A 21593-nucleotide genomic window follows, 5' to 3' on the forward strand; every position below is an offset into this window, starting at 1 on the left:
AGCTCAGGACTGATTGTGGTTAACATCAGCCTTGCACGCCTTTTGTTGAGGGCCTTTACCACTGTAAACATTCTGAGGACCCCGGTTTTGAGTGTGAAAGAACTGCGCATAGCCTATTGTGGTTCTCCTCCTAGTTATTGTCTGTTCCTTGAGGAAAGCACGAGTACTGCTGCTCCAGGAAAGGCGCCTGGGCGGGTTGGGGTCCGTCTCTGGGGGCCTGACAGCTCCCCCATCCAGCCCTTTGTTTTGCAGAAGAAAATTCCAGTCCTCGGATTAAAATTTTGCTGTTTAGATTTCATGATAGAGATTACCTTAGGCCTAAATACAGAGTTATCTTAAAATACTTGCATATTTATTTATTTCAAGGTATTTTGTTCTTAGTTTGGCAGAAAAATCTGCCAACAGTACTTGGTGGCCGATTTCATGAACATGTAGAGCTGCACTTTGTAATCACGTTTCAAAACCTGAAACAAATCTAAGTTAGAGGTTTTTCTCAGGACCCCACTCTGCAAGCTCCATGCATCGCTGAATTCACGAATGGCTCCTCCTGCAGCAGGGTGAGGGCTGAGAGCAGATGTAGGTGTGGACGTAAGAGCCGGAGCCCAGGGTGGCTGCATAGGCAGGGACGGGAGGAGTGTAGCTGCAGTTTCTGAGTTCTGTGTGCACGTGTGTGCCCACAGGGAGACAGGTGCCGCGTGCAGCTCCCGTGTGTGTGTGCACGTTTGTGTCCACAGGGAGACAGGTGCCGCGTGCAGCTCCCTGTGTGTGTGTGTGTGTGCACGTAGTGTGCCCACAGGGATATTGAGGTGTCGCGTGCAGCTCCCGTGTGTGGTGTGCGTTGTGCCAAGGGAAGAGGGGCGTGGTGGGGTGGTGTGCACGTTTGTGCCCACAGGGATATTGAGGTGTCGCGTGCAGCTCCCGTGTGTGTGTGGTGCACGTTTGGTGCCCACAGGGATATGAGGTGCCGCTGCAGCTCCCGGTGTGTGTGTGCACGTGTGTGCCCACAGGGATATTGAGGTGCCGCGTGCAACTCCCGTGTGTGGGTGTGTGCACGTGTGTCCACAGGGATATTGAGGTGCCGGTGAGCTCCCGGTGTGTGTGCACGTTGTGCCCACAGGGATATTGAGGTGCCGCGTGCAGCTCCCGTGTGTGTGTGTGCACGTTTTGTGCCCACAGGGATATTGAGGTGTCGCGTGCAGCTCCCGTGTGTGTGTGTGCACGTTTGTGCCCACAGGGATATTGAGGTGTCCGGTGCAGAGCTCCCGTGTGGTGTGTGGTGCACGTTGTGTGCCACAGGGATATTGAGGTGCCGCGTGACAGCTCCCTGTGTGTGTTTGTGTGTGCACGTTTGTGTGTCCACAGGGATATGCAGGTGCCGCCGTGCAGCTCCCGTGTGTGTGTGTGCACGTGTGTCCCACAGGGATATTGAGGTGCCGCGTGCACGGCTCCCGATGATGATGTGTGTGTGTGCACGTGTGTCCACAGGGATATTGAGGTGTGGTCGCGGTGTGCAGCCTTCCCGTGTGTGGTGTGTGCACGTTGTGCCACAGGGATATGAGGTGCCGTGAGCTCCTGTGTTGTGTGTGCACGTGTGTGCCACAGGGATATTGAGGTGCCGTGTGAAGCTCCCGTGTGTGTGTGTGCACGTTTGTGTCCACAGGGATATGAGGGTGCGTCCTTGTGTGTGTGCACGTGTGTGCCACAGGGATATGAGGTGTCGCGTGCAGCTCCGTGTGTGTGTGCACGTGTGTCCACAGGGATATTGAGGTGCCGCGTGAAGCTCCCGTGTGTGTGTGTGCACGTGTGTGCCCACAGGGATATTGAGGTGCCGTGCAGCTCCCGTGTGTGTGTGCCGGTGCGGGATTTGAGTGCGTGAGCTCCGTGTGTGTGTGTGCACGTTTGTGTCCACAGGGATATTGAGGTGTCGCGTGCAGCTCCCGTGTGTGTGTGTGCACGTTTGTGTCCACAGGGATATTGAGGTGCCGCGTGCAGCTCCCGTGTGTGTGTGTGCACGTGTGTGCCCACAGGGATATTGAGGTGGTGCGCGTGGCATGCCTCCTGGTGTGTGTGGTGTGCACGTGTGTGCCACAGGGATATTGAGGTGCCGTGTGAAGCTCCCGTGTGTGTGTGTGCACGTGTGTGTCCACAGGGATATTGAGGTGCCGCGTGCAGCTCCCGTGTGTGTGTGTGCACGTTTGTGCCACAGGGATATTGAGGTGCCGCGTGCAGCTCCCGTGTGTGTGTGTGTGTGCCACGGGATTTGAGGTGTCCTCAGCTGTGTGTGTTGCACGTGTGCCCAGGGGGGTGCCGTGAAGCTCCCGTGTGTGTGTGTGCACGTTTGTGTCCCACAGGGATATTGAGGTGCGTGCAGCTCCGTGTGTGTGCACGTGTGTGCCCACAGGGATATTGAGGTGCCGGTGAGCCCGTGTGTGTGTGTGCACGTTTGTGTCCACAGGGATATTGAGGTGTCGCGTGCAGCTCCCGTGTGTGTGTGTGCACGTGTGTGCCCACAGGGATATTGAGGTGCCGTGTGAAGCTCCTGTGTGTGTGTGTGCACGTTTGTGTCCACAGGGATATTGAGGTGTCGCGTGCAGCTCCCGTGTGTGTGCACGTGTGTGCCCACAGGGATATTGAGGTGCCGTGTGAGCTCCCGTGTGTGTGTGTGAGTGTGCACAGGGATATTGAGGTGCTGTGAGCTCCGTGTGGTGGTGCACGTTTGTGTCCACAGGGATATTGAGGTGTCGCGTGCAGCTCCCGTGTGTGTGTGTGCACGTTGTGTCCACAGGGATATTGAGGTGCCGTGTGAAGCTCCTGTGTGTGTGTGTGCACGTGTGTGCCACAGGGATATTGAGGTGCCACGTGCAGCTCCTGTGTGTGTGTGTGCACGTTTGTGTCCACAGGGATATTGAGGTGCCGTGTGCAGCTCCTGTGTGTGTGTGTGCACGTTTGTGTCCACAGGGATATTGAGGTGCCGTGTGAAGCTCCTGTGTGTGTGTGTGTGTGCACGTATGTGCCCACAGGGATATTGAGGTGCTGCGTGCAGCTCCTGTGTGTGTGTGTGCACGTTTGTGTCCACAGGGATATTGAGGTGCCGCGTGCAGCTCCTGTGTGTGTGTGTGTGCACGTGTGTGCCCACAGGGATACCGAGGTGCCACGTGCAGCCCCTGTGTGTGTGTGCACGTTTGTGCCCACAGGGAGACCGAGGTGCCACGTGCAGCTCCTGTGTGTCTGTGTGCGTGCACGTGTGTGCCCACAGGGATACCAAGGTGCCGCGTGCAGCTTCTGTGTGTGTGTGTGTGTGTGTGTGCACGTGTGTGCCCACAGGGATCCCGAGGTGCCATGTGCAGCTTCTGTGTGTGTGTGTGTGTGTGTGTGTGCACGTGTGTGTGGTGAGAGATGAGGTGCAGGGCACAGTTATTGTGTATGTACGTGTGTGTGCACACACGCAGGTGTGGAGCTGCTGTATGTGTGCCCACGTGTGGAGACTCATATGCGGGATGCAGTTCTTATCCGATTCTCTGCCCGCCAAGGCCTGCTCAGTGCAGACGTGGGAAGAGGCTGGAATGTGCAGCTTCAGGGGCCGCCCGCTGGGACGTGCTGATGTAGACACACCTCTCTCGGGCTTTAGGGTTAGGCATAATGGCTCATTATTAATGCTTAGCCAACTGTAAAGCCACCCATCTCTGCCTGCTGGAGGAGGGTGCCAGCCCTGCTGAGGTGGCCACATGTACGCATCAGGCACAGCCCCTAGCGCTCACTGGACAGGGCCTATTTGATGTTTGCTGTCAGGGACCCTGGCCCCCAGAGACCACATGCTTGGCCCCTCTGGGGTACACTGCTCTCCTCTGCTCTGGGCCCCATCCTGGGCACCCAGGACCTGGCTCCACCCTGTCCTGCCACTGTAAGTTGCACAACGTTGCCACTGAGGCCTCCAACAAGCCTGGACAGCCCTGGCCTTCCTAGGAGGAAGGAGGGGCTGCCAAGCCTGAAGGTTCACCTGGGAGAGTCTTGGGTGCTCCCTTACCCATCTGCTCATGCAGCGAGACCTTCTCACCCTCAGGCCCTGCTCAGATGCCCCTTCTTCCGGGAAGCTGGCCTGGACTCCGGGCTCTGCTGAGGGCTCATCCTGGGATCCCACCTGCCCATCCCTGCCCTGGGTCTGGCCTCACCCTGGACTGTGGGTCCCTGGAGGACGGGGGTTGCCCTGGGCTGGGGCTTGGTGGGCATGTGTCAGTGAGGAGGGGAACTGAGCCAAGGCTTTCTCTGCACTTGCCCTGGTGTGGCCAGGAGCTCTGGCTGGACCTCGGTGGGGCTCATCAGAGAGCAGCTAGCATCACCACCTGGCCCAGTAGCTCCCAATCCAGTGATCCGGGTGGGGCTGGGGCACCAGCCTGGGTCCAGGTGTGCCAGGTGTGTATACCTGGGCTTCAGGGAGACAGGAATTAGAGTGTGGTGGAGTGGAGCAGCACCCTTCCGGCACAGTAACCACATAGGCTCAGAAAATTAGGAGAGAAGAGGCCTGGAAACAGACTACCAGCCTGACCCCAGCCTCTGGAGCGCTCAGCCATCCCCTGCCACCAGGGCCTGCGTCTCCAATGGGCTTCCCTTGTGGATCGGGTTGGTCATGGGAATCGGAAAACCATTTCAGGGCAGTAAGACATTTGCTGGGTGAAGCTTTTCACCAGGACCTGGGAATCTTTCCAAATCTACTCAGGTGATAAAGTCAGTGTGTTAGGAACCAGGGATGATGTGGCTTTTGGTGATTGCTGAACTCTTCGAAGAATGTAGAACAGACACCCAGGGAGGCAAGGCACGCTCCCTTCCTTCCCCCTTGCCATCCTTCCTTCCTAGCACCCTGTTGTACCAACTTTGGGCCAACGGAACTTTTAGCCTTAAAAGCATCTTAAGCATCTTCAGCGTCTCCAGCGGACAGGGTCAAGAATCCAAAATACACAGAAGCCTGAGTGGAAAGCAGGGCTGGTGTAGACAGACTGGGTGCAGATGGCTGGGTGTAGACAGACCGACCTGCACACCAAGCCCTGTTTGGGAAGAGGCTTCCTAGACAGGTTTTGAATCAATGGTGGTTTCTGACTCTGCACAGACAGGAAACCAGAGATGGGCACGGGTACCTGGGCTGGACGCCAGGAGCCATCACTGGGTCCTGATGGGCCTGAGCGGCTGTGACCAGGTGGCAGCCCAGAGCAAGCCTCTTGGGGGTGTGGGTTTCACACCCGGCCTTCTCACTCACCACCCTGCTGTGCTGAGAAAGTGGCCATTGATGGGAACTGGGGCAGAGCAGGGGCAGTGTGGGTGCCCCCACTGTCCCCGGGGCCCTGCTTGAAGGAGCCACGGATGTCTGCTGCCCACGGATGTCCTGCTTTTTGCGGGGAGATCAGGAGGTCAGGAGTTTGAGACCAGCCTGGCCAACGTGGTGAAACCCCATCTCTACTGAAAATAGCAAAGTTAGCCAGGTGCGGTTAGTGGTGGTACACACCTGTAGTCCCAGCTACTCTGAAGGCTGAGAGAGGAGAATCACTTGAACCCGGGAGGCAGAGGTTGCAGTGAGCCTAGATCACACCACTGCACTCCCGCCTGGGCAACAGAGCAAGACTCTATCTCAAAAAAAAAAAAAAAAAAAAAAAATTCCGGCCAGAGGCAAAGGCCACAGCAGTGAATTAAAAGTACCTCCCATGTCCCCACTCCAGGTGCCACACCATGGGCTACAACATTGCGGTTATCACCATGTGTTGGTGCCAGAGGGACACACTAACCCACGGATGACACAGAAGCTGGGCTGGGCTGGGCTGTGTCCCCTGTGGGCGTGGAGCTGCAAGCCAGGGAATGCAGATAGGGTGAGAAACAAGCATCTTAACTTTAAAATGTTACCCTCGTTTCAATAAAATTTTAAAGTTAATTGGGAAAATAAATCCTTCATTGAAGAGTGAAGCTTTAAGATGGATTTTCGGACACCGTCTTCCATTTCTGTTCTACCACCACCACCCCATTGGCTAAGTGATGGCACAGAGTTCCAAACAAAGCTCAGCGAAGTGCCAAGGGCTGGCGGGCACCCGAACTGTACCAGCTGCTCTGCAGCGCATGTGCACACACCAGTTGCTCTGCAACACACATGCACACACCCACACAATCTGCAACACACGTGCACACACCCACACAATCTGCAACACACGTGCACACACCCACACCATCTGCACACACGTGCACACACCCACACAACTGCAACACACTGCACACACCCACACCATCTGCAACACACGTGCACACACCCACACCATCTGCACACACGTGCACACACCCACACCATCTGCAACACACGTGCACACACCCCACCATCTGCAGCACACGTGCACACACCCACACCATCTGCAACACACGTGCACACACCCACACCATCTGCACACACGTGCACACACCCACACGCACACTGCACACACACATCTGCAACACGTGCACACACCCACACCATCTGCAACACACGTGCACACACCCACACAATCTGCAGCACACGTGCACACACCCACACAATCTGCAACACACGTGCACACACCCACACAATCTGCAACACACGTGCACACACCCACACAATCTGCAACACACGTGCACACACCCACACAATCTGCAACACACGTGCACACACCCACACACTGCAACACACGTGCACACACCCACAATCTGCAACCACGTGCACACACCCACACAATCTGCAACACACGTGCACACACCCACACAATCTGCAACACACGTGCACACACCCACACAATCTGCAACACGTGCACACACCCCACACAATCTGCAACACACGTGCACACACCCACACAATCTGCAACACGTGCACACCACCCACACAATCTGCAACACGTGCACCCCACACCCCACCACCACACAATCTGCAACACGTGCACACACCCACACAATCTGCAGCACACGTGCACACACCCACACAATCTGCAGCACACGTGCACACACCCACACAATCTGCAACACACGTGCACACACCCACACAATCTGCAGCACACGTGCACACACCCACACAATCTGCAGCACACGTGCACACACCCACACAATCTGCAGCCACGTGCACACACCCACACAATCTGCAGCACACGTGCACACACCCACACAATCTGCAGCCACGTGCACACACCCACACAATCTGCAACACACGTGCACACACCCACACAATCTGCAACACGTGCACACACCCACACCAATCTGCAACACACGTGCACACACCCACACAATCTGCAACACACGTGCACACACCCACACAATCTGCAACACGTGCACACACCCACACAATCTGCAGCACACGTGTACAACACCCACACAATCTGTACATTTGGCAGAAACAAGAATCCTGAGTTCTACAAAGACAAGAAATTGGGCTGAGCTGGTGGACCTGTGGTTGCAGGTCCCCTGCCCTGTGTCTGCTCCCTCTCCTGGCCCCGAGGCCTGGACACAGCTGGCAGGGGTTCCTCTGTCCATACACTGTGCCTGGCCAGGCTCACACTCCTTCAGAGTCCTGCACACACTGCAGCTCCCTCATCATGAGCAGTCATCTGGTGGCACTCCCAAAGATGCTCCCCAGAATCGGGGTGCTGCAGACACATCAGGCCAGGAGACAGCACACACTCCGCCCTTGAGGGACACAGGACTCAGGAGCAATCGAAGGCTGCTATGAATAAACCTGGTTCATGGCTCACTTGGCTTACTCAGCACCTCAACCCACCTGACTCTCCGTCTGCAGGCAGCTTCCCTGGGGCAGCTCTGGCCTGGCCCAGGCCCTGGGTGGCCCCAGTGGGAGCTGTTCTGAGGAGGGGGTGCAGGTGGGACCCACTGAGTGGAGCATGGGGCCTGCCCCAGTCACCATGGAATCAGGCAGAGGTAGGGCCAGGGCTTGACAACACAGTGCACCAGCCATCTCCTTCCTCACGTCGGGCAGTTCAGATGGTGGCCCTGGAGAAAGTGGCCCTGGACAGAGCTCTGGGCTGCTGACCACATCTGGACTTGAGGTGGGGGAGGAATGGGCCTGGACTTGGGGATCAGAAAAGTAGGAGAATGCCTCTCCTGGGGATGGCCCAGTGTCAGCATTTCATCTCCTGCAGAACACATCTCTCCCGGGATGGCCCAGTGTCGGCATTTCATCTCCTGCAGAACAGGCCATTCAAGACGCCTCTCCTAGATCATGTTCCTCTTCCTTCCTGCCCATCTCTCCTGTGTCAATTGAGCATTTGCCCCAAATCCCAAATCACAGCCATCCTGGTGCCCGATGTGGGTGATTCTGTCCCCGGCCTGAGACAGGCCCACTCATTCTCATGGACTGTGTGTTTGCTGTGTGGCTCAGGTGTGATATGAGTTTTTGGAAATTAGATGACATCAGCATTTCTGCATGAACTCAGACTGTATTTAGATCATTCCTGTCAACAAGTGAGTGGCCCTGTCGGGCGGGTGAGAACGAGCCAGTGCGTGCCAGGAAGGGAGCTGACCTGTGGGGTGGCGGGGCCAGCAGGGGACTCTACTGGTGGGATGCAGGACTCAGGAGCCCAGCCCTGACCTTCCTTGAGTCACGCAGTTTCCAGAAGCTGAGCTCTGCTGCAGGTACCTCCAGTCACAGGCACGGCTGACAAGACAGACCCTTCTCCCACTGCAGGCCAGAGGAGTCTCTGTTTTATTTTCAATTTCCTTAGGAAATTATCTGTGTGATTAGCTATTCAGAGGTGTTTCTGATGTAACTGTTGTGCCATGAAAATCTGATTCACAATTTTTAGCTTCTTTGGCTTTCACTGCCTTCAAGTTCTTCTCTACACATGTGAGCCTTGTGGTATTTCCTCAGGGATTGTTACTCCAAAAACAGCATTACAAATTTTTAAACAAGAATCATTGCCTCTTCATAAAAGCATGTTGCACCAAAATGCCAAGCGGAAATCAGTGGCCAATGATACTGTTTTTAGGGTGCCAAATGGGCACAATTCAGCAACCTTGAGGAGGGCACCATAAGGTTTTTACCATCAGTACTGTTTAAATGAAAACAAAATCGTCAACACAATTAAAATGTATGTGCTGTGGATGAGCTTGTTTTCTGAGAATAAAGTGGTGCATGGGCCAGCTCTGTCCTCCCCACAAGTGGTTGTCCCCTCCTCCCTGTACAGACCCAGGAGAGCCGGGAGGAGCAGCTCCCGCAGGACTCACAGCCCCACCCCAAAGACCCTATGCCGTTCAGGTGCAGGGGATGAAACTTACCCCAAATCTAGGCTTGGTTGTGCCTCAATGTGAGTGTGATAGGAATGGCAGCCCACATTTATAGAGGTGGTATATAGAGCCCCTGCCCCAGGACAGGGCCACGGGTCTGCCTAATGCACCTGCCCCTCTGCTGTGTGACAGCACAAGGAGAGCCACCAGGAGCTCGCCCTGCACCTTTTGTCTTTCTCAGTTAACTCACATCATGCCAGACACAGGACAAGGGACTTCCGTGTGGATCCTTCAGTGCCAGCCTTGGACTGCCGTGTGTACCTGTCTTGAGTTATGTCCCTAAAGTTTCTGAATTCTCTCTTTCATTTCAGGATCTGGAATCTCTTGATGCCTATATCCAGAGGACGCTGTCTGCCTTGTACCCACCATTTGAAGCCACGGCAGCCACGGTTCTCTGGCAGCTGTTCAGCATGGCCGAGAGGTGCCACAGTGGGGACGGGCTGCACTGCCTCACCAGCTTCCTCCTCCCAGCCAAGAGGGCCCTGCAGCACCTGCAGCAGGAAGCCTGTGTGAGTACCTCCCCTGTAGCTCTGAGACCATGGCCAACCTGAAGGAACCTGCCCTTTCCCTGGGCAGGGCAGGAATTGGGCCCATCAGGGCACTGGCTCAGTTCTTTCCTCTGGCTTCTGGCTCCTCCCACCCTCATCCCAAATGAAGGGTCAAACAAGGCTGCATGTCCCAGAAACAAGGGTTTCCCAGGAGCGTGGAGCCCTCTTTGTCCCCCACCCCCAATAAACTTGCACTGCACTCTTAGAAGGAAGGAAACAAGTCATTCTCCAGAGCAGGCACCTCAGAACTAAGTTACTACAGCAGTCACAATGCAGGCCCATGCGGAAGGGGTAGTAGTGAGCACCCCAGAGCTGTCATGGAGTAGTCACAATGCAGGCCCACCTGGAAGAGACTGTACTGAGTACTTCAGAGCTAAGTTACTGCAGCAGTAACAATGCAGACCCACCTGGAAGGGACTGAAGTGAGCACCTCAGAGCTACGTCGCTGCAGCAGTCACTGTGCGGGCCCACCTGGAAGGGATTGCAGTGAGCACCTCAGAGCTAAGTCGCTGGAACAGTCACTGTGCAGGCCCACCTGGAAGGGATTGCAGTGAGCACCTCAGAGCTAGGTCACTGCAGCAGTCATGATGCAGGCCCACCTGGAAGGGATTGCAGTGAGCACCTCAGAGCTAGGTCTCTGCAGCAGTCATGATGCAGGCCCACCTGGAAGGGATTGCAGTGAGCACCTCAGAGCTAGGTCACTGCAGCAGTCATGATGCAGGCCCACCTGGAAGGGATTGCAGTGAGCACCTCAGAGCTAGGTCTCTGCAGCAGTCATGATGCAGGCCCACCTGGAGGGGATTGTGGTCTCAGTTCAGACCAGCAAAGTAAGGCAGATACCACGCTAATGCCAGACACACGAAGTTTTTGGTTTCCCAGCACATATAGAAGTTATGTTTACACTGTAGTCTAAGTGTGCAATAGCATTAGGTCTAAAAGCAGCATACATACCTTAATTTTAAAATATTGATTAAAAATGCTAATGATTATCTGAGCCTCCAGTGAGTCATAATGTCTTTATTGGTGGAAGGTCTTGCCTTAATGTTGATGGCTGCTGACTGATCATGGAAGTGGTTGAGGAAGGTTGGGGTGGCTGTGGCAGCTTCTTAAAATGAGACCATATTGAAGTTTTCCACATTGACTCTTCCTTTTATGAACGATTACTCCAACAGGCAATGCTGTTTGACAGCATTTTACCCACCGTGGAACTTCTTTCAGAATTGGAGTCGATCCTCTCACACCCTTCTGTTTATCAGCTAAGTTTATGAAGTACTCCAAATCCTTTGTTGTCATTTCTGTGGTGTTCACAGCATCTTCATCAGGAGCAGATTCCATCTTTTTTTTTTTTTTTTTGAGATGGAGTCTTGCTCTGTCACCCAGGCTGAAGTACAGTGGTGCAATCTCAGCTCACTGCGACCTCTGCTACCCAGGTTCAAGCAATTCTCCTGCCTCAGCCTCCTGAGTAGCTGGGATTACAGGCACCCACCACCACGCCTGGCTGATTTTTGTGTTTTTAGTAGAGGCGGGTTTCACCATGTTGGCCAGGCTGGTCTTAAACTCCTGACCTCAGGTGATCCACCCGCCCCAGCCTCCCAACAGATTCCATCTTAATAAACCATGTTCTTTGCTCATCCATAAGAAGCAATTCCTCATCTGTTCAAATTTTATCCTGGGATTGCAGCAATTCAGTTACATCTTCAGGCTCCACTTCTAATCTTAGTTGTCTTGCTGTTTTCCCCACCTCAATGTCATCCATGAGGGTTGGAATCAACCTCTTCTAAACTCCCCTTGATGTTGATATTTTGACCTCCTCTCATGAATCTTAAATATTCATAATATCCAGAATGATGAATCCTTTCCAGAGGTTTACAATGTGCTTTGCCCAGATCTGTCAGAGGAATCACTCTCTATGGCAGCTATAGTCTTACAAAATGTATTTCTTAAATAATAAGACTTGAAAGTCAAAATTACTCTTGAGCCATAGGCTGTAGAATGGATGTTGTGTTACCACAGATGGAAACAACATTTATCTGCTTGTACATCCTCATCAGAGCTCTTGGGTGACCATGTGTACTGTCGGTGAGCAGTAATATTTTGAAAGGAATCTTTTTTTCTGAGCAGTGGGTCTCAACAGTGGGCTTAAAATATCGAGTAGACCATGCTGTAAACAGACGTGCTGTCATCCAGGCTTTGTTGTTCTATTTATAGAGCAAGGCCGAGTAGACTGAGCATGATTCTTAGAGGCCCTGGGAGGTTCCGTCCATAAGCATCAGCTTCAACTGAAAGTCCCCAGCTGCACCAGCTCCTAACAAGAGAGTCAGCCTGTCCTTTGAAGCTTTGAAGGCAGGCATTGACTTCGCCTCTCTAGCTAGGAAAGTCCTAGACAGCATCTTCTTCCAATAGAAGGCTGTTTTGTCTACATTGAAAATCTGTTGTTAAGCACAGCCACCTTCATCAATGGGCCTAGCCAGATCTTCTGGATTACTTGCTGCAGCTTCTCCATCAGCACCTGCTGCTTCACCTTGCATTTTTATGTTAAGGAGATGGCTTTTTTCCTTAAACCTCATGAACTCACCTCTGCTAGCTTCAAGCTTTTCTTCTGCAGCTTCCTCACCTCTCTCAGCCTTCATAGAACTGAAGAGAGTTAGGGGCTTCATCTGGGTTAGGTTTTGGCTTAAGGGAATGTTGTATCTAGGGTTTGCTCTTCTATCCAGACCACTAAGACTTTCTCCATGTCAGCAATAAGGCTGTTTCTCTTTCATACCATTTGTGTGTTCCTTAGAGTGGACTTTTAATTTCCTTCAGTAGCTTTTCCTTAGTGTTACAGCTTAGCTGACTTCTAGGTGCAGGAGGCCTAGCTTTTGGCCTGGCTGGGGCATTCAACATGCCTTTCTCACAAAGCTTAATCATTTTTAGCTTTTGATTTAACATGAGAGATGTCCAACTCTTCTTTTGACTTGAACGCTTAGATGCCATTGCAGGGTTGTTACTTAGCCTAATTTCAATATTATTGTGTCTTAGGGAATAGGGAGGCCCAAGGAAAGGGAGAAAGATGGAGGAATGGCCAAGTCAGTGGAGCAGTCGGAACACACACAATGTTTGTTGATTAAGTTTGCTGTCTTATATTGGCATGGTTCATGGCACACCAAAACAATTACAATAGTAACATCAAAGGACTCTGATTATAGATCATCATAACAGATATAATAATAATGAAGGAGTTTGAAATATTGTGAGAATTACTAAAATGTGACACAGAGGCACGGAGTTGCCACAAATCTTCAGTACATGAAAAATGCAGTATCTGCAAAGCTCAATCAGCTGGAACACAGTAAAACAAGATATGTCTGTACATACAGATAAGTCCCGCTTAATGAATTTCTTGTATGTTTAGTCTGTTTCTTGGGATATTTATGCTGTAGGTTGTTCTTGAGGCCAGGGTAAAACTGTAGTGATAGCCAGGTTGTGGACGTGTTGCAGCGAGCTCCTGGAAGGCACCTGGCTAGGTCCTAAAAAGCACAGCCTTTGTTAACCAGCACCACTTAGCTCTCCACTGAAATTGAATTAGGGCGTTGTTTTGAAACGACCACTGGGCCACTTTGGTTTATTAGACTCGTTGAATGTCTTTTGGTTAGAATGACAGGGCTAGGGGAGGGGCTAGGCACAACCTAGATTTGATTCCTTGTGTGAGGTGGTCTGTTCAGAAGACTTTTTCCTTTGTGAGGATGTACCTTTTGCACATTGCAAGGATGTTGACTGAGTGGGGAAGAAACAGAGAGGTGCCTGCCGGGAGGGTGAGCGACAGCACAGGGGGCCCCGCTGCTTTTGCTGCATCTGAAAACGCCTGGCTGCGTTCAAAGGCCTGTTTCACCTTCTTGTTTCCTTGAAGTTTCTTTCTCCTCTCATTTTAATCAAAAACCATCCCTCTCCCAACCTACGAAATTGCTTGTCTTCTGGAAACGTCATGTGAATTATGGTACTTTAATAGGGATGCATATTTACTAGTACTTAATAAGCACAACACAAAACTTAGGGACAGTCTACTTGATTTTATATTAATTTTTTGCTTTTGAATGATAAAAATAAAATTTGTTCATCTCTGTAACAGGAGAAAAATGCATTTACCTTGACTACTATGAATATATGAATATAAAGTTAATATAAATTCAGTTCTGTTTTTATTCATTTATCCACTATTGTCAAAATATGTGGTTGGGAAATCATTATTAATAATATTAATATTGAGATAATGACTCAGCATCCCTAAAGTAAAGGTTTCACAAACACAAAAATCAACATCTGAAATAGGATCTTGGTTAGACAGATACCTTATTTCATTCCCAAATGAGACTCGTCTCTCTGTCCTTGAAGGGAACTTTTAGCACTAGGGCAGCAAAGAATGATGGGGTACCTGCCCTAAAGTGTGGGACCTCAGAGAAAGAAACTTACACAGCAAACTAACGTTTTCTGGATGTTTTTTCCTGCTTATAAAAGTGATACATACCCACTGAGAAAGTTTGGAAAATAAAAAAGACATAAAGAAGAAAATTGAAATTACTCATCATTGCATCTAAAAAAAAAAAAAATTGAGATAAATGGTCATGTGAAGCTAAGACTTCAGTGATTACTGTTGCCTATCTCCCAACCCTCAGTCAATAAACGACATGCTTAATCACTTATCAAGTTATTTGTCACTTTGTTTCATCACAGTTTGGGACAGAAATGTGTCTGGAGAAGTTTAGAGAAAAGAGCCGGGTGTGGCGGCTCACGCCTGTAATCCCAGCACTTTGGGAGGCCGAGGAGGGTGGATCACCTGAGGTCAGGAATTCGAGACCAGCCTGGCCAACATGGCGAAACCCCATCTCTACTAAAAACACAAAAGTTAGCCGGGCGTGGTGGCAGGTGCCTGTAGTCCCAGCTACTCAGGAGGCTGAGGCAGGAGAATCTCTTCAACCCAGGAGGCAGAGGTTGCAGTGAGCTGAGATTGTGCCACTGCACTCCAGCCTGGGCAACAGAATGAGACTGTCTCAAAAAGAGTGAAAATAGTTTAGGGAAAAGTAATCAGAAAAATATAGAAATAGGATATTTCCATAAAAGAGAGACAGAAGTGAGCTGGGAATTAGAATAAAAGAAATGAAATCAATCAAATAGAAATCAGAAAAGGAGGAGGGAGTTAACAAGATAAAGCCATGGGAAGTAAAAAGCACAATGTCTGTGACACGAGTCCAAAAAATAATAGACCAGCAACATTCGAAGGATTACTGGTGTAGCAATGTTCATAACAAACTAAATATCATAAAAGGCAAAGTGCATTGTTGGGTCTAAAGAAGATCATTCAATAATAATACCAGTAACAAAAAGCCAGGAAGACAATCTGTGAACCCCTAACAACATAGTCCAAAAATGTGTGAAATGTAAATGGACAGAATTGCCAGGAGAAACCCCGAATTACCGTAGGAGATTTCACCCGTCTCAAAAGCAGACGGGGTAAGCGGACCACGCACTGCTTGGGATATACATTAAATACACTGACTGTCTTCCATTAAGGATCATACGTAGAATGCTGAGCCCAGCAACTTTAGAATCCATATCCTTCCCAAGTACACATGGATCACTTTCCAAAGTTAACCAAAATCTGATAAAATTCTTGTCCATTTAGAAACATTTATCTCAAGGGTGTATGATCTCTTTGTGTTATTTTTGCTCTCAAGATTGCAATATGCATCTTTAACTCACTGCAGCCTAACTTCAATTAATATTTTAAAATTCATGAGGGTTGGAATCAACCTCTTCTAAACTCCCCTTCATGTTGATATTTTGACCTCCTCTCATGAATCTTAAATGTTCCTGATAGCATCCAGAATGGTGGATCCTTTCCAGAGGTTTACAATGTGCTTTGTCCAGATCTAGGGTAATAATACCTTTCAGTAGTATAATTTCATTTACTTCCCCAACACTTTGTGCTTTTGTTGTCATATATTATATATATATGATTAGAGGATATTGGAGAGCCCACATTCTTCTCCTCCTCCTTTTTTTTTTTTTTTTGAGAAAGGCTCTCACTCTGTCATCCAGGCTGGAGTGCAGTGGCGTGATCACGGCTCACTGCAGCCTTGACTTCCTGGGCTCAAGCGATCCTCCCGCCTCAGCTTCCAGACCAGCTGGGACTAAAGGCGTGCACCACCACACCTGGCTAATTATTTTATTTTTAAAATTTTTGTAGAGATGAGCTTTCACTATGTTTCCCAGGCTGGTCTGACTACAGTGTTATTAAACCAAAGCTCAGTAACATAAAAGAGATAACTAGAAACTCACAAAATACTTGGAAATTGTGTATTTCTAAATAATCCATGGGTAGAAAAGATTACAATGTCCATTAGGGCTATTGGTCTATATTTTCCTTTTGTCTGATATCTTGGTAATGCTTCTTAGAATGAGTTAGAAAGTATTCCCTCCTCTCTAATTTTTTGGAAAAATTAGAGAGGAGGTGGTATTCTTTAAATGTTTGGTAAAATTCATCAACAAAACCATGAGTTCCAGGCTTTTCTTTGTTAAAAGATTTTTAAATTACTGATTCAATCAACTTAGCAGTCATAGGTATATGCACATTTTAAATTTCTTCCTGATTTAGTCTTGGTAGGCTTTGTGTCTCTAGGAATTAATCTAGATTATCCAGTTTATTGATGTATGGTTAATAATAATTTTTCATGATCCTTTTTATTTCTGTAGAATCAGTAGTAAGTAATATCCCCTCTTTAATCTGATTTTAGTCACATGAATCTTCTTTTTTCAGTCCACCTAGCTAAAGGTTTGTCAACATTTTTTATCTTTCCAAAGAACCAATTGTTGGTTTCATCCATTTTGTCTCTCATTTTTCTATTCTTTCATGTATCTCTGTTCTAGTCTTTATTGTTTCCTTTCATCTGCTAGCTTTTTTTAGTTTAGTTTTTTTTTTCTTTTTCTACCTTAAGTTGTAAAGGTAGGTTGTTGATTTGAGATCTTTACTTTTTAAAAATGTAAGCATTTATAGCTATAAATTTTCCCCTTAACACTGCTTTTGCTGCCTCCCATGAGTTGTAATATGTTGTGTTTTTGTTTTCATTTCATTTCAAACATTTTCTCATTCTTGTGATTTCCTTTTTGATCCACTGTTGATTAAGTTCCACAATTTTGTGAATTTTTCAGTCTTATTTCTATTATTGACTTCTAACTTCATCTGTTTGTGATCGGCAAAGATAATTTGTATGATATCTATGTTTTTAAGTTTAACGAGACTTAATTTGTGGCCTAACATATGTTCTACCCTGGAGGTTGTCTCACGTGTGCACTTGAGAAGCATGTGTATGTCCAGCAAAAATACCTTTCAAACATGAAGGCAGAATAATGACACTGCTGGGTAGAGTGTTCTGCATATGTCTGTTAGATCGAGTCGGTTTATGGTGTTGTTAAAGTCCTCCATTTTTAAAAATGCATCTTCTGTCTGGTTCTTCTGTCCATTGTGAAACAGTGAGGTATTGAAGTCTCCAGCAATTATTGTAGAGCTGTCTGTGTCTGTCTTCAATTCTGTTAGTTTTTGCTGCATACATTTTGATGGTCTGTCATTAGGTGTGAAAATGTCTATAACTGTTATATCTTCTTGCTGTATTTAACCTTTTATTAATATATAAGGTTCTTCATAGTATCTTGTAACATTTTATGATTTAATGTCTATTTTATCTGATACTAGTATAGTCATTCCTGCTGTCTCTTGGTTACTATTTGCTTGGATATATTTTTCCATCTTTTCAGTTTGGATCTGTTTATGTCTTTGAATCTCAAGTGAGTCTTTTGTGGACACTATATAGTTGGATCACATGGGATTTTTTCAAAAATCCATTTTGCAGGCTGGGTGTGGTGGCTCACACCTGTAATCCCAGCAGTTTGGGAGGCCCAAGGTGGGTGGATCACCTGAGGTCAGGAGTTTGAGACCAGCCTGGCCAACATGGTGAAACCCCGTCTCTACTAAAAATACAAAAATTAGCTGGGTGTGGTGGTGTGCGACTGTAATCCCAGCTACTTGGGAGGCTGAGGCAGGAGAATCACTTGAACCCAGGAGGCAGAGGTTGCAGTGAGCTGAGATCACACCGCTCAACTCCAGCCTGGGCGACAGAGCGAGACTTAAAAAAAAAAAATCAATTTTGCCAGTTTCTGTCTCTTGATTGGGTAACACGTTTATGTTTAAAGTAGTTACTGATAAACAGGGGCTCCTGTCATTTGTCCATTTGTTTTCTAGGTGCTGTATAGCTTTTTTGTCAGTTTCCTGCATTACTGTCTTCTTCAGTGTTCAGTTGATTTTTTGTAGTACAGGGCTTAAATTCTTGCCTCATTTCCTTTTGTGTACACTCTATAGCTATTTTCCTTTTGATTACCATGGGCATTACATTTATTATCCTAATGTTATAACACTAATTTGAATTTATACAAGCTTAACATTAATAACAAAAAAAATTCTGTTCCTTTACAGCTCTGTCTCGCCCCTTTTGGTTGCTGATGTCGGAAAATTACATCTTTATACATTATTAGTATCAAGTATTACTAATTATTACTCGTAGCATAAAGTATTAGTTAAACATAAACTAATAATTCTTATAAGTATATTAGTGTCTTAAATCATGTAGAGAACAAAAAGGCAGTTACAAGCCATTGTTACAGTAATACTAGCTTTCATAATTTGCATATATTTACCTGTATTGAGATCTTCATTTCTTCATAGTCCTTCAAGTTACTGTCTAATGTCCTTTGAGTTCACCCTGCTGGACTCCCTTGTTTCTGTAGGGTGGGTCTAGTGGTAACAAATCCCCCCAGCTTTTGTTTATCTGGGGATGTCTTAATTTCACCCTCACTTTTGAAGCATAGTTTTTGCTAGATACAAGAGTCCTTGTCAACAGGATTTTTTTCTTTTATCATTTTGAATGTTTTGACCCACTGCCTTCTGGATTTGAAAGATTCTGAAGCAAAATATGCCAACAATCTTATTAAGGATTCCTGTATGTGATGAGTCACTTCTCTCTTGCTGCTTTCAGGATTCTGTCTTTGTCTTTGTCATTCAAAAATTGGATTATAATGTGTTTTGGTGTGGGTCTCTTTGAGTTCCTCCTATTTGGAGCTTATCAGACTTCTTGGATGTTTGTATTCATGTCTTTCCTCACATTTGGGAAGTTTTCACACATTATTTCTTCAAATATTCTGTGCCTTTTTACTCTCCTTCTGGAACTCCCACTTTACATATGCTGGCTGCTTGATGGTGTCCCACAGGTCTTTTAGGCTTTGTTCACTTTTCTTTCTGCTGCCTGCTCAAATCTGCCTTTGAACCTCTTTAGTGAATTTTTCATTTCAGTTATTATACTTTTCAGCTCCAGAATTTGTTTGGCTTCTTTTTAGGATTTTTAATATCTTTGTTGATATTTTCATTTTTTCCATACATCACTTTATTTTCTTCACATCTTTCTTTAGGTTTTTGAGCATCTTTAAGACTGTTGTTTTAAAGTCTTTTCCTAGTAGGTCTACTATCAAGTCTTTTCCAGGGACAGCTTCTGATTATTTTTTCCATTGAATGGAACATACTTTCCTGTTTCTTTGAAGGCCTTGTGACATTTTGTTGAAAATTGGACATTTGAATCTAATTATGTGACAACTCTGCAAAGCAGACTTTCCCCCTCCTTTGGGGTTTGCTTTTTATGTTGTTGAAGTGGCACTGTTTTCTGGGGTAAATACCCGGGGTTCATCATCTCACACCAAGAAGAATAAGGACATGGACACACATGAGGAGTGAGTTTAGGAGTGGAGGTTTAGTAGGCAAAAGAAAGAGAAAGGAGAACAGCTCTTACTCTCAAGACGGAGAGGGGTGCCCAAAAGGCAAATCTGGCCTGTGGCAGAGAGCAGCAGATTTTATAGGCAGGCTTGAGGAGGTGGTGTCCGATTTACATGGGGCCCACAGATTGGTTGGACCAGGTGTGACATTTACATAGTGTGTGGTTGGGGGAGGCTGGCCACCCCACCCTAATCTTATGCAAATGTCTTTTCCACTTGGCCAGCGCCATCTTTCCTGCTCCTTACTATACACGTGGCTGGCAAAAGAAGGGAAGGTGGAGCTGCCATTTTGAACATGCCTAGTCCCAGGTAGCCTTTTCCTATTGGCACAACTGCCAGCATTCACCTGTATGAGCTTCCAGCTTGCTTGTCTATGTCTGCAGCTCGATTTTAAAGGCTGCTCTTTGTTAGAAAAGAAAATGATTTGGGGGCTGCTTTTCATTAAAAGGAAACGTTACCACGGACTTACTTTCCCTCACTATCTGCCTAATTTCTTCTTAACTCCTACATCATTGTTTCTGCTTATTGTTGGTTTTTATTATTATTATTACTATTATTATAGGCTGCCTCTGGGCCAAGGCCCAGCCTGAGGTGTAACTATAAGGTCATTTCAGTTCCTTCTGAGCCTGGTCCTTTCTTTGAGCATACATGGTCATTTTCCAATTTTCCTTGTATACATTTTTTTAAAATGTCCTAGTCTTTAATGTCTGGCTCACAAAAGGGGAAAAGAGAAAAAAATGAAAGGGGGGGCAAAAGGGCACCACCTCTTTAAACCCCCTGGAAGTCACTTCAGTGGCAGTGGTGGGCGGCGGCCGAACAGTGGGAAAGGTGCAACAGTATTGGTCTTGCGCCTCTTTGTCTACACCTCTGTGGTCACCAGCCACAGTGATTAAAGCACTGTTAATGAAAAGAGTCAAACTCTGTAAAATGTTTGAAGGGATTTATTCTGAGCCAAACATGAGTGACTGTGGCCCCTGATACAGCCCTCAGGAGGTCCTGAGAACATGTGCCTGAGGTGGTCGGGGTACAGCTTGGTTTTATACATTTTAGGGATATCGAGACATCAATCAAATAAATTTAAGAAATACATTGGTTTGCTCCAGAAAGGCAGGACAACTAGGGGATTTGGTGAATTTAAACATTTTCTGGCTGACAAATTGGTTGAGTTCTTCTAAAGACCTGGGATGAATAGAAAGGAAGTGTTCAGGTAAAGATAAAAGATTGTGGAGGCAAAGGTTCTTTTGAATCTTACAGTGGGTGCCCTTAGGGACAATAGATGACAAATGTTTCCTATTCAGACCTTTAAAAGGTACTAGACTTTAGTTAATCTCTTTAGGATTGGGAGGGCCTGGAAGAAAAGGATGTAGCTATGTTAATAGAGCGTCTTTACAGATGCAAATTTTCCCCTACCAAGGACAGCTTTGCAGGGCCATTTCAAAATATGGCAAAGAAACATATTTTGCGGTAAAATATTTTGACTTTCTTCTTTGTCACATGATGTTATGCCACAGTCAGATTGGAAAGTAGGGCTAAATAAAAACCACATGAAGAGAATTTATGGTTTGTAGGGCATGAAATCCCCAAACCCCTCAGATAGACATTTAGGCAAGATTAAAAAAATCAGAGCTTAGTCCTCAGCACTGATCCACTGTATTTGGATGACAGAGGTTTTCTTTTTTGTTTTTTGGGGTTTTTGGCCACTTTGGTTCTTGCAAGCTGCTCCAGGAGCACAGGCACAGCTGTCTGCGGGGCCAAGAGCTGAAATTGACCACAATCAACCACAATTTGCCCTTCATGCTTTTAGTAGACTGCAGAGTTCCAAAATAGTTATGGCAGACAGATTCTGCCAGTGCAGGTGTTGTCCGGATGGGGAGACAGACTGCTGGTGCCTCCTACTCCACCATCTTCCCAGAATCCTCCTCACAACTG

At 47.6% G+C, this 21593-nt stretch overlaps 1 protein-coding gene across 2 annotated transcripts in view; it reads left to right on the forward strand.

Annotated features, from left to right (window-relative positions):
* LOC100592207 (pleckstrin homology domain-containing family G member 4B) overlaps positions 1-21593 on the forward strand; it is a 107403-nt gene that overhangs the window by 33352 nt on the left and 52458 nt on the right. For both annotated transcript variants that reach the window (XR_004029183.1, XM_030808838.1), the window contains exon 2: positions 9579-9776. Coding sequence is in view for 1 of the 2 variants with exons in the window: in XM_030808838.1 (XP_030664698.1) it covers positions 9678-9776 (99 nt within the window). In the remaining variant the exon portion in view is untranslated. The remainder of the gene's footprint in view (positions 1-9578; positions 9777-21593) is intronic.

The sequence above is a fragment of the Nomascus leucogenys genome, unplaced genomic scaffold (assembly GCF_006542625.1).
Source record: "Nomascus leucogenys isolate Asia unplaced genomic scaffold, Asia_NLE_v1 000630F_157028_qpd_obj, whole genome shotgun sequence".
NCBI classification, from domain to species: Eukaryota; Metazoa; Chordata; class Mammalia; order Primates; family Hylobatidae; genus Nomascus; species Nomascus leucogenys.